Below are 14,081 nucleotides of genomic sequence, written 5' to 3'. Positions count from 1 at the left end.
CATAAAGGAATTTCTTCTTCTAAATGTTAGCTTATCCTAACACCTATTTGGACTACATTTTTATTATAAGTGTTGCACCTCTGTTTTATTCTAACCAATCATTTATTGAAATTAAAACACAACTCGGATAGTAGTAGTGAAGTGACTTAAGTCAACCATTTAACCAGTTGTGGATATGAATCTACATATAGCATAATAGAGTTCACCAGTAGCAGATTATCAGTCTGTTTCTAGCATAGCAGAGTATGTTAGAGTTATATTGGAAAAAGCCCAGAAGGGTACAGTGGCTTATCCAATATCAAGTGCCTAACAAGGGGCAGAACTAAAACTGATTCCCTCATCTAGGTTTTGTTGTTTGTGATGCAGGAGATTGAATCCAGGGGCACTTGACCACTGAGATATATCCCCAGACCATTGTTAAAAATTTTATTTTGAGATAGGATGTTGCTAAGTCGCTGAGGGTCTTACTGAATTGCTGAGGCTGTCCTTGAAATTTTAATCTTCCTGCATCGGGCTTCTGTGTCACTGGGATTACAGTAGTGTGCCATCTTGTCTGGCATTATTTAGCATTTTTTAAATCAGTTCTCTTAATTTTTAGTATCTTGCTGACCATTCTATACTACATTATGTGTTAGTAAGTCCCAGCCACATGATCCTGTTAATTCTGTTTCTTTATATGACATTTTATTTTTCTTCGTTTCAGCTCAGCTAGTTAACACCATGCTTGAACTTCTCCGTTTTTGGATGTTCATAGCAAGCCATTTGTCTTTCACAGGTGTTTATTTCTCTTTAATCTTGCTTCATCCCTGAGTACAACAGTACAAAGTTCTCTTTATGGGTTTTCCTCATGCCATACTTTCCAGATTCTAGTTTTTCTCCTTTATTTTCCTGTTCTATCACAACGTATAATAGAGCTCAAGCTTCACATTTGAAATTACTGGTGTTGCCTAGTACTTCATTTCAGTTTTCTATAGCCACATAACCAACTTCAAACTCATTAGCTTAAAAAACAATAGTGATTTCTGATTTCTTATAATTATTTAGTCAGGAATTCAGTCAGACCTCAGCTATGCAGTTCTTTTGCTGCGATGTCAAATAGTCATTCACCTATATTCAGCTGGTAGTTGAATTTGTCTGGAAGGTACAATTTCAATTACATATCTGGCAGCTTGGTGCTCTTTCACACGGACGGTCTCCTTCCACATTTTCTCTTACCTTTTAGTAGTCTAGCCCAGGCAGCTGCTCTATAGCACACTGACTGGCTTCCCCAAGAGTATAGGAAAGCAAAAGTGGTAGGCCTCTTAAAATGAGTCATAAGCACATTCCAGATTCATAGGGAGAAGAAATAGTTTTAACTTCTTGATTGAGAGAAGAGGATAGCATATGCAGAGAGAGAGAAGGAATTAAGTGTGGTATCTTTATTTCAAAATGCCACATTTTTGGCACTTTGAATTAAGTATGGCATTTTAACATGCCTGCCTTGAGTTTGAGTCTTCAAGTTCTGTTAAATTTGTTACGTACTTTATTTTAGTGGTTTGGTTTTTAAATTTTATTGTTAATTTTATAGAAGATATCTATTTTGCTATCTGGATTTAAGAATAAAAGGGCCATTTTTCTTCATTCTCTGTATTAAAGATAGAGAAGATAAAGAGCCTGATTTAAAAAGAAAAAGAAAGGAAGAAAGATAAAGAGGGCTGTACTGTTACTTGGGCGAGGAATAATAGAGGGATCTTGGTTTGCCTATGTCTCTGGGCCTCAACCATATAAATGTGTTTTAGTCACCATATTATAGATCAGAAGATTCTACCAAATAAAAAGTTGTTTCTTATCACATTCAGGTTTTCTTTACTAGAATTCCATATTCTTAGAGATGAGTTTTAAAATTCTCATGCTGTTGTTTAGACTTTCTTGTGCCAATACTATTTTACAACTGAAATAATATTAAAATAAAATAAGAGTAACCTAAGTACATTTGTATCATTGGAACTTGCTTAAGCTTAAAAGTCTATGTGGGATAGTAAGTTAAGGTCTTAGCTTCATACAAGTCTTTTTAAATTACAAAATAATAGGGGCACAACTCTCTCATCTAATTTCAGGAGAAGTTTATTTTCTCTTTAAAACATACACACACACACACACACACACACACACACACACAATGTTTAAGAATTAATAAATTACATGCACATTCAAATTCTTGTGTCCAACATCCAGGTTTTGTCATAGTATTTATAATAATAATGCAAAATTGCTAATTGATTTGTAATTTTTGTGCATTTCAGTTCATTGTTATGGATTATAAATCTGAAAGTTTTAAAAATGGGGATAGGTTGATATATGTTAACAAAAGTTATAGTTATTTTAGCATAAAAGAAATTATATGCCAAAAGAAGAATAAAAATTGCCTGATACTACTATTATTTGAAATGCTGAAAAGGCTTATTTTCTTCCATCATGCAATTTCTTAGGAAGTATAGAGATTAAACACTGTAATATTCGTTGCCTAGCAACACCCATCTATTAGTGTTATAAATTTTAAACAAAAAAAAACACTTATTTGGGTCATTGTCTTTGAAACTACATTATCAGAACTTCACTCTTTTAAATTTTTTAAATTTTTTTTATTTATATGACAGCGGAATGCATTACAATTCTTTTTACACATATAGAGCACAATTTTTCATACCTCTGGTTGTATATAAAGTATATTCACACCAATTCGTGTCTTCATATATGACTTTGGATAATAATGATCATCACATTCCACCATCGTTTATAACCTCATGCCCCTTCCCTTCCTCTCCAACCCCTCTGTCCTATCTAGAGTTCCTCTATTCCTCCTATGCTCCCTCTCCCTATCCCACTATGAATCAGCCTCCTTTTATCAGAGGAAACATTGAACATTTGGTTATTTGGGATTAGGTAACTTCACTTAGCTAATCTTCTAATCTTAGTTTATCTTCTCTAACTCCATCCATTTACCTGCAAATGCCAGAACTTCACTCTTTAAATGAAATGGTCTTTAAAGGGCCTTATAGTCTTGTCTGCATCGGAAAGGTAGAGGTTACATAGTTTGTGTCACTTAAAGCAATAAAATAGGTTTTTCAGTGGCAGTCTCTCACATTCCAGTGTGTTTCCTCCATTTCTGCTTTTCCCTGTTTCGTCACTGACAGATAGTGAGTCTGGGCTGTGGTTTCCATTTATCTTAATACACCTTGAATCTAACTAATTGAATCTGTACAGATTAGAGCTAGAGATACTTTTTTTTTTTTTTTTTTTTTTGGTAAACTAACTGAAGCAGTAAGAACAGATTGAGTTCAGAAAGTTTACCTAATTTCCAAATCAACGTAGTAGAAACACATCACTGCCCTCCATTTAACAAGAAGTTTTACTTCCACCTATGGTGTTCAAGGGAGGAAAGCACAGGATGGAGCAACCAAGGACACATTAATTAACAACTTTATAACTCCCTGTAGGGAGAGGCAATTCCTGGGACAGGTTACCTTAGCAACAGTTTTGTTTTGTTTTTTTGGGGAGTGTGTTTTTAGGGAGGAGGAAGGGCTCTGAAGGAATTAACATTTCAGTCCCACAGTGGGTAGTCTCCAGCTTTCTGGACTCACTCAAAGCATGTCTTTAAATTGGCCTCCTTGATCAACCTGACTCAATCTACCTATCTCCTAACTGCCTAATTCTGGCTTCAATACAGATCTGTTTTGTACCATCTCATGTCTCATATCTGTTTCTATTTATTTGATTTATCTTAGGAGGAATTAAAAATAATAATAACAACTAAGAAAAAATAATAGTCAAAATATCAGTAGCCTGTTGAACATTTAAATGTGCTGGGAAATAGATAAAGTGTATTCTCTGTATCACCTTATTTAATTCCAACTCTTTTAAAGTAGGTTTATCACCAGAATTGTTTTACAGGTGAGAAAAACGAAGCAAAAAGATGACAGTTTCCTGGTTCAAACCCAAACCTGTGATATTGAAAATATATGTTAGTCACTAAATAATGTTTTTCTTGATAATACATCTAAACTTTAATTTGTTATACATGAATAGATTTTATTGTGAATAGTATGTTTTTAAAGACATGCTTGTAAATTTTAATGTTTTTTTTCTTTTCTTTCCTTAATCATTCATCTTTTTATCAAAATGGAAAAAAAATGAATACTCTAATAGCCAAGAAAATATAATAAACAATGGAGTCACCAGTACCAGTTAATCTGAGATAAATGATAAAATGGTATAACGTTTATTTTTCACATTGGCCACAACCAGTCTTGAATTTCACTGACCCCATGTCCCATCTTTGATCTATAGTCAGCACTGCTGCATAGTACCCATTCATCACATAACAAGTTTTGAAGCCATCCAAGTGGTTAATTATTGTAATAGTAGCAGAAGATATTGGAGTGCTTAATAATTTTCATCTAAAATGTGCTGAAGTTTATTTTTTATGCAACAAATTTAGTTTCCTTATCTTCTCTAAGGAAGACTTAAAACACTTAAGACATGCTTCATTAACTTCATTAACTATTTCTAGCAAAGTTGTTTTATAGTCATTGTTTTTTTTTAACCTCTGTCTTTTATGTGTGTTAAACACTTAAATAAAAATTATTCAAATGAAGATGGAGTTGAATATTTGGATCCAGCTCTGCTACATAGTATTACTAATTCTTTTCCATGGATACAGATATTTTAATATATTGTAGAAAAACATTAGACGCCATCTGTTCAGTATCATTCTTTCCCCTCACACATAAAAATGTACATATACACATATGCAGTTTTTATTTGCTTCCCAAGTGCTTCCAGCTTAGACTTCTAGCTTGTTAGTGTAGATATTTTCACTTTGGCTTTTACCTGCATTTTCAACCTTTATCATTGTCTAACAGCCTTCAGAAAGAACCTTTGAAGCTCTGATTATCTATCTACCTGTTTTGACACTTCCTTAGACCTGATAACCCTGCAGCCCCCACCAGCATTGTACTCTTTGTGCTTTTCCAGAATGTGTTGCCCACCCATTTGCCCTACTTTTGAGTGCGTGTACATATTTTATGGTTCGTTCTGTGTATACAGATTTGGTCTTCATGGTTTAGTCTGAAGCATCTTAGGTGTCTTCCACAGAACCTAAACCAGTTCCTGGCACATATAGGTACCAAATAAATGTATATAGTTTTATACTCCGATATTGCCTTTAGTGAAAATACTTAAGTTGCTTTTGAAATTACAAATGACAGTTGTAAAAGTAAATCTTGCCATATTCTTTCTAGATTTGCTACTATAAATTGTATGAGATTAAGATCAGTCAACATCTTTGTATTTTTCACATTTTTACATATGCACGGGTATGTGTACACATACATGTCAGTGAGATTTTCTCCCCCTTCACTTTTTTTTTTTTTGAGCAGAATAATGAGGTACAGTTCATAGACACAACAAAAGGGTGCATGGGGTGTGAATCACTGTTTCTTCATTCATACCAAGAAATCTTTGTTTCTTTGCTTTCTACTTGTTATGCTAATATTGAACATATTGCCATATTTACCCCAAATCAACTGTTCACTTGGCTGCTTTTCTTCTTTCAGTTCTACTTCCTTTGGTTTGGCTTCCAGATAATTTGTGGAATGAAGTGGCTGAACTCTGTAATAAGCTACAGGTTGTTAGAGCCTGTCTAAATTATGTGGCATCAAGAAGTGAGGACACTAGTTATAATATGAATCATCTGATCACCACACAATCCATTTTTTTTTCCTCATATTTTTCATATAGTAATTGGGTCATCTTGAGCTTACAGTCAGCAAACAGCTCCTCCCTTAAGTATTTAAGTTAAGCCTCAGGAACCCTGTACACTGTGGTCAATTAAAATCCTCTGTAAAAGCTTTTAGCAAAGTAAATTATTCACTTTTTATATTAATAGAAATATTTTTGTAAGTATAGACTTCTGTTTATCTTTCTTCATGAACAGTGAATAAATTATTTTCAATTTGTTTGTTTTTTTTTTTTTTTTTTTGTAGTATTGGAGAAAATGAAACTGAGTTTGCCCCATGAAGATGTATGACTCAGTAAGAAAACCACATTAGAAGCATCCCGTATATAATGAAGACTTCAGAATAACAAAAAATGAAGAGAGCGCTTCCTAAATGTTACACAATGCCTGAATTCCGTTTCCTTGAATGTCACTGCTTAAATATGATCTTAAAGAACTTGTTAAAATATTGTATATATTTTTTTCTAATATGTGCTTGTTAATAAGAAGTGAGGATCTTATTCCAGAATTATGTACATAATTTGAGAAATTTCATGTTGAAATAGTAAAAAATATTTTAACCTATGAGTTTAAAATGTCATTTTTTTTCTCATATTTTGCACTAGGACAGAGTTATATGAATTAGGATTAATTTCTGTTTCTAGAAGTTGTTTATTTTTTCTTCTTTCTCCTTTTCTCTCTCTCTTATTCACCTCTCCTGTTCTACCATTTCTGTTTATTTGGTTTTCTATTTGCATAAAGTTTTATTTAAAAATTAAAGTTTTACACATTATAGCTCATTCTTTATCCTTGAAAAACTGATTGTAGAAAACCTCTATTTTCCAGGGTGGAGGGGGTGGGATCCCACCAACTCCCAGTGGTGCTGGTAATGTGTGGGTTCAAGCATCGGCCCTTTGTTCTCTGTCTCCTGTCCCTGCTCACCATTGCTGTAGGCAGTACAAGAAGCTTTAGAAGGCCACCAAGCTGTGTACAAGGATACGCTGAGGAGAAATTGCACTTCCTGGGGAACGTTGCTGAAGCCTATAGATGGAACAGTTAGAGGTGTGGGAAAAAGAAATTTATCCTTCAAAGTGATACTCGTTTTCTCTATTTATAAATGTTGTGTTTTGGGGAGCCATGTTGTCTTTTGTTTCATTTTTAGATACAGCTCACAATTCTAAGTTGTAATGATGTAAAGTAGAATGTGGAAGTATAGTTATCTGTAACTGGACAGAAGGTAATATGATGCAGATTTTCATATTGAGCATAAGAGATTATACATTCGTGTAAGACAGTGTGATCTTTCTGCAATAAATTCTTTTTTGATGCAAGCTGAATTTTCAAAGGTTTTTAAGACAGCTCACCTAGACTTGTTAATGTAATGCATCCTTTCTGATTGAATTAAAACAAGTTTTGGTCTTTTAGGACTTGAAGTTCCTCTAATCTGTCTGGCTTTTTTTTTTTTTTTTTTTTTTTTTTTTGCCTCACAGATTTGGGGTAAATTAACATTACACAAATTATCTGAGCAACCTAATAATGTTTTCATATAGAAGTTACATAGTCATACAACTTTGTCTTGGAAGAAAAAGAATATTTCGTTTTTTTGGTGCTGAATAAATATTAAAGTATCAAATGGCAAGAAAGATGAAGGTTAAATTATAGCACAATTTCTGAGAATTGCATTAATTATAATATTTATTTGTCACAAAATTCTCCTTGAGCTTGCCTCTTTAGAATGAGGTTACCAGCTGGAAAGCAGGCATATAATTAAGAGATATCCTACAGGTGTATGGAATATGATTTGTGTATAACGTACATGCAGATTTAAAAAAAAATGGTAAAAGACAAAAAGCCTTTTATACATCTTAAAAGAGTTTATACTTAAACTAATTGGTAAGTTCCATCCACTCCTTTGTTTCTTTTCTTCACATATTTATATATATTATTTTGGCCTGGAAGCTTTTACACCTACCACATACTTGTTCTTCTGGTCTTTCTTCTACTGGGACCTCCTCCAATAGTTTTCTCCTAATAGCCCTGTTGAAAAAGATCTCTACTTCTGGACTTCTGAAATTTTTGTTTTTAATTGCTATTTAGTAAAGTTGGACATTATTGTTATACTTGCATTTTTTATTTCAGGGAATTGCAGACTTTTCTTTAAAGGGACAACATGGTAAATATCTTCCTCTTTGAGAGGTACATGATCTCTTGATCTCAGTAGGAGCAGTTCATCTCTGCTGTTATAATATGATGGAAATGCAGCTTCAGAAGCATGTAAACAATGAGGCATGGCCAGAATGGATCTGGTCATAATTTGCAGACCCTGTTTTATTTAATTCATTGCTAGGCAAAATTGTATCATTTTATTGATTTAAACTCCATAACACAGCATAGATACTATGATATGTCCCCAGTAGGGCTCAGTAAGTACATTTTGCATTAATACAAAATTCAGAATCTAAACACAACAAGTAAGGAAGATTGATCACGAGTAACCTTTTTTTTTTTTTTTCATGCAAACTTAAAAAGAAAAATAAGCATTGTGACCTCCATATCCCTCAAAAGGGAAGTGTAGGAACTTTGCAGTAATCAAGGTTCTCTAGAATTTTAATTCTTATCAGACAGATGTTGCCAGGGTCCTCACCTCTGTGGGTAGGATGTGTTTCTTGCCTAGGTTTTAGTTCTGCTCCCTGGGAGTAATCCCCCAGTCCATATTGTTTTAAGCAATAAAAATATGGATTGATGAGTCAATTTTTTTTTCTGATGTGGGCTTACCAACTTTAGCCAAAACATTCTCAGCAAAACTGTAGCAACTGTCTTTCTTTTATGGAGATGCTTCTTTCCTACTTAACACCTTTTTGACTGGAAAGCTGTATTCTCCCTTAGATTCTTGATTAAAGATCCCCTTTAAATCGAAAGATCTAGGTTTGTTGTTTTTTTTAAAAAAACTATTTCATTTATAATACTGCAGCTCTACTTGGTATTCAATCAAGAAGAAAAATGAAAACATGTCCACATGAAAGAATTAACTTATAAATGTTCTTGGCATGATTCATGATAGCCTCAAAAAATGGGACAACTTAAAACCATCAATTGGTAAATGGCTAAAAATTAATGTGAAGATTAATCAAGTGTTATTTAGGAAAAGGGACCAAACCACTGATAGACTCTGACAATCTGGAAGAACCTCAAAAATATTGTATTGATATTTTAAAGACACACCAGACACAAAAGACCACATTTTGTTAAGTTGCTTTCTAAAATGGGAATCTTTCGAGGCAGGATACAGATCAGAGAATGCAGGTGGCTGAGGGTGGGAATGGAATAGACTGGAAAGGGGTGTTCAGGGAACTTTAAAGGATCCGGGAATTTTTCTAAAAGTGGATTTGGGTAATGGTTGCACAATTCTACGTTGGCTAAAAGTCATGGTGAATGTGTTGAATGTGTTTTATGGGCACTTAAAAGTAGAGCCAGTTTTTTAAAAAAATTGACATTCTATCCAGCCCTGATCAGGCAGATGTGGAGAACTGGTCGGGCTCTACCTCTGCATGGGCACGTTCTACAGGTCCCCTTGCCCTGGATGCAGCTTCAGTCTGGACTCTTCTGGATCTTCACCTGCTTCCCCTGGCTATTTCCCTGCCCTCTCTGCCCTGACATTCTACATACTTCTAGATTTTACAGCATGGCGAAACACAATGTTAAGGACCCACCTAGCCAAGCCCAGGAAGGAGAGGAATCTACCCTCCCGCAGCCGCCAAGATCATAAATAGTTGACTAGTCCCAGCACTCAATAGCAAATCTAATTGCTAAGAGGAATCAGGATCTATAATGGAAGTGTGATGCATTATTTAAGCCTCAAAATGAGATGTAGAGTTAACAATTCAGAAACTTTTGAGATTGCAAAATAGAGCAAAAAGCAGAAATATAACAGGCCAAACTTAAAAAAAAAAAAAGTTGGACATGTTGGCACACGCTCATTATCACAGCAATCTGGCTGGCAAGTTTGAGGCCACCCTGGGCAATTCAGTAAAACCCTGTCTCAAAATTTAAAAAAAAGGATGGGTTGGATGTTGCTCAATGGTAGAGTTCCCCTGGCTTTGATCCCCAGGACCACAAACAAACAAGAAACTACTGGGTTTGAGTTGACTATTTTAAAGAATGTTTTCTTCATTCGGTGATGAAGAAGCATATAAACTTGTTCTAAAATATTAGCAAGATGTTGAACTGAGTTTTTCAGATCTTGGCGAGCCCCTAAGTTCCAGTTTCAGGTTGGGTCTGGTGAATGTTTTAACATGAAGTGCTAACAAAGACTTGAACAGGATTTAACCCAAATCCTGACATTTCTCAAGGATTTGAAATTTAGAGGTGCATAGAATGTTAAGTAGGTTGGAACGAAGGAAAGAGTATCAGGTGCAAAACCATTTAGAAGAAATGCAGTGTGGAAATGGAAAAATTCCAGGTGACTCAGTAATGGCTGTGGTTGGTTCTTTAATTTTTTTCAGTCCTGAAGTTCCTGCACAAGGATCCCTGAATAAAAAAGAAAAGGCTTTTCTTGCTGAGGACTTTAAAATAATTCAGATTATACATGAGGATATAATCACCAAATCAATATTTTAGAAGTCTGATAATAAATATGAGAGAATACTTGATGAAGATGGGGAGGAGAACATGGCAAAAATTCTTAAAGAATATGAGAGAGATCTGGAGAGAAGTACGTAAACTACAAGTGATAATGTATAACCTTGTATTTAAAGGCTTAAAGCCAACAGCTTTTGGTGGGGTGGTGTCTGTCTGTGTGTGTTTTGGTGGAAATAGTTTTACAACATGCCAAGGAAGATCTTCCTTAGCTTTTAATTGTTTTGTTTTCTGTATGTGGTATGAAGAATGCTGTACATTCCATCAGGCATATTTAGTTGGTTCCTATATATATAGTTTGCATGATTTTTTTTATTTTTAGAGAGGAATTTTATTATCATCATTCAATCATATTAATTATACAAATAAGTGGATTTCACTTATTTCCATGCTCATATATATTATAGTTTGACTGTATCACCCTCTCTACTAACCTCTTGTCCTCTCTTCCCCCTTCCCTCTAACCCTTTCCCTAACAGTTGAAGTACTTTTGACAAGTACCTTGGACTACAACTGCAAAGATCATTTAAACTATTAACTGAGACATTTGCATATATATTTTGTTTGGGGTCATTTGAAGGTCTTTTCTGCTAGAGCTGGAGGTATCTTTATTCTGCTAAAGCAAAGTAGTGACTTACTAAACTAAGGTAGTTTCCTTTTTTAATTTGCTTAATCGATTACTTGTCCACATTTGTGAATTTCCATTAAAGTGACAGTTAATGTTAACTTGGCTTTATTATGGTTTCTTAATGTGACAGTAATCTATAATTAAACTGTCATTGTGAGATATTTATTACTATAGTATTAATATAATATTCTCAAACATTTGTATAATATTATACTTTGTAAGGTGCCAAGCACATTTTTATTAGGATATAACCCATCCTATATTTTATTGAAATTTCATTTTTTTTCTTTTCAAATAACATTCAGCAAGGTTTATTCATGTTCTTTTATTGCTCTGAAATGTCAAAACTAAAATGAAGAGATATTCATTTTTGTTAAAGATGTGTTGTAGTAGTTCAATTAAATAGACAACTTCTAGCTTGTCAGACTAGGGATAAGAATAGCATATGTAATTAAATCTGAGAAATTTGCTGACGTACTTTTTATTGTTCCACAAGCAATTGAGTAGCAATAGCATTTTACCTCCTTTATAGTCTCTTTCCTAATAGAAACCCAAATAATAATGAAATGATTAAAAAAAAAAAAAAAGAAAGTGAAGGGGACACACAAACTAAACAGTTATCCATGCAAATCTTCATAGCTAAATGTCTATAGCAGTCCTGTTCACAATAACTAAAAAGTGGAAGCAACCCAAATTTCCACTAACTGATGAATGTAGAAACACCTGTGGTATATAATACAATGGAAAGTATTAGTTGATTAAAAAATGAAGTCCAGATATTTGAACTTTGGAAACATGCCAAGTGAAAGAAGGCACAAAAGACCATGTATTCTATGACACTGTGTATAAGCAATGTCCAGAGTAAGCAATTTATAGAGACAAAAATGGATTAGTAGTTGCCAAAGGATAGGGAGGAAGAGGGAATAGGGAGTGAGTGCTAGTGTGTATAGAATTTCCTTTTGGGTTTATGAAAATATTACAAAGTAAAATAATGGTAATGGTTGTATCACTCTGTATTATCATATGTGAATCATATTTCAGTAAAACGTTTATTTAAAAAATTGGTAAGGTAACCTAGGGAGAAAGGTGCAGAAGGTACACAAGTCTGATATGTGAGAAATTTTAGTGCTTCGAGTTTGGGTAGGGAGAAGGAATAGGCAAAGAATGGAATGGCCAGAGAAATAGGGAAAATGTATAGGTATGTGGTGACTCAGGTCAATTAGGAATATTTGACAAAAAAAAGTGGTCAGCAGAAATGTTACCAAGAGCCTGAGAAGTTGAGAACCAATAGATAACCATTGGTTTGGCAAAGTAACATTAGCTTTATCTCCTATTAGACTAAGTTCCTTGAAGGAAGATGGATGACAATGTCAACTTATGTGGAATAGAGCAGAGATAGAACAGACAAGTGGGTTGTAGTAAGTGTACGGCTCCACCTGAAGGATTGGAGGCAGTAATTGTGGACATCTCTTTTCTGCCAATTGCATGAGCAGATAGGGGACAGCTAGTAGAGGATATTAGACAAAGGGAGTGTGTGTATACACACTATATGTTGTGTATGTGTGTGTGTATATATATATTTTAAACATAGAAGATACTATAGATACTATAGCTATCACAAATAATTCGAGGAGAACAGTAAGTAAAGGAAGGTAATTCCCAAGAAGATGAAAGGCGTGTCACTCCAAGCAGAGAAATTTATCTTAAATAGAAGAGAGGGCTTCTTCCATTGTAAAGGAGGGTAGTTGAGCATGGTTCCCTTTCCCAGAGTGTGCAAGTTGCTTAGAGGTAAGAAACAGGTTCACTCAACATCACATGGGAAACTCCAAAAGTTGCCTGGAATGATGAAAAACTGTCTCTTCCACAGTTCAAATGTTTAACCAGTGTGGCTGGTCCTCTTCAGTTTTTCAGCCAGTAGGTAAACAGCTCTGCTGAGGGGCTCAGCCAATCCAATTTCTTGGCACATACGTAATTGAACTTAGCAGTGAAATGACATATTCTTGATTTTAGTTTTCTAATGATCTTTTTTTGCAAGCCCATTCCTGCCCACTGTGATAAGAATAATATGAGTTAAGAAAGTCTTCATGTACATTACTCCTGTTCCTACATTCTAACTTTCTTTTGGGCTTCAAAAACATATGTTGATGTTGCACTTCATGGGGGTTTTATGATAGAGAGGACAACTTCTTATATGCTTTTCTTTCTCACTATTTCCTAAAGTTAACTCTCACAGATATCTCAGTTACATATATTCTGCTTAGTTGAGAACACTTAATTGTGATTAAAAATGAATGTCGCCATTGAAATGCATCAGATACTAAAGCGTTCCACTGGTTGTATAAAACATCTTTACTATGTCAGAGGAATTTTCATTTGTTTAAAGTCATAAGCAGCAGAGAGAGAAAGAAAAAGAAGAGTCACTTTAATCCCTGTTCTATATATGACTGAAGTACCTTCCTGGTCTTTCCAGTTACATCAGAAAATAATTTTTTTTTTTTTTTTTTTTTTTTTTTTTTTTTGCTTAGGCTAAATTGAATGGAGTTTCTACCACCCTACCTGAAAGACTCCTAACTAATGTAATTGGGAACTAGACCCAGATCAGGGAAAAAAAAAAAAAAATCTCAAACTCCAAGCATAGTGTATAGTAGTCTCCTAATTATTAGATGCAACCTTAGTTGTTTTTATTAACTCATTCATTTACTGAGCACTTGCCACTGCAGAACACTTCAACTTAGGATAGTTAAAACAAAAATGAAAATGGAAAAAAAAAAAAAAAAGAAGTAGCAGAGCAAATCAGAACATGGTAAATCTGAAATCACCCTCAAGTTGCATGTGTATGGAAGGGGGAAATCTGGAGAAGGCCTACTGGAGCAAATGGGAGCCCCCTACGACATTGAAGTCTCAAGTACTTTGAGCTGAAAGCAATTTAGATTTGGTGTAAAAAAAAATGATAATAATAAATCTCTTTTTAGCCAGGATTTTCTAGTATTGGTAACTGTGGTACCCATAGGGTAGTTTTTATAACTTTTTAATAGGCTTTAAGCATTTTCTTTCTTTTCAGGT

General features: G+C 34.3%; 1 protein-coding gene across 1 annotated transcript in view; it reads left to right on the top strand.

The window, feature by feature from the left end:
* Pik3c3 (phosphatidylinositol 3-kinase catalytic subunit type 3) overlaps positions 1–6,340 on the top strand; it is a 119,140-nt gene extending 112,800 nt beyond the window's left edge. The window contains exon 25 of the mRNA XM_076836632.2: positions 6,024–6,340. Within this exon, the coding sequence (XP_076692747.1) occupies positions 6,024–6,038 (15 nt within the window). The 3' untranslated portion in view covers positions 6,039–6,340. The remainder of the gene's footprint in view (positions 1–6,023) is intronic.
* The last annotated feature ends 7,741 nt before the right edge of the window (positions 6,341–14,081 follow it).

The sequence above is a fragment of the Callospermophilus lateralis genome, chromosome 17, assembly GCF_048772815.1.
Source record: "Callospermophilus lateralis isolate mCalLat2 chromosome 17, mCalLat2.hap1, whole genome shotgun sequence".
NCBI lineage: Eukaryota > Metazoa > Chordata > Mammalia > Rodentia > Sciuridae > Callospermophilus > Callospermophilus lateralis.
This window is presented reverse-complemented; position numbering and strand designations above follow the sequence as displayed.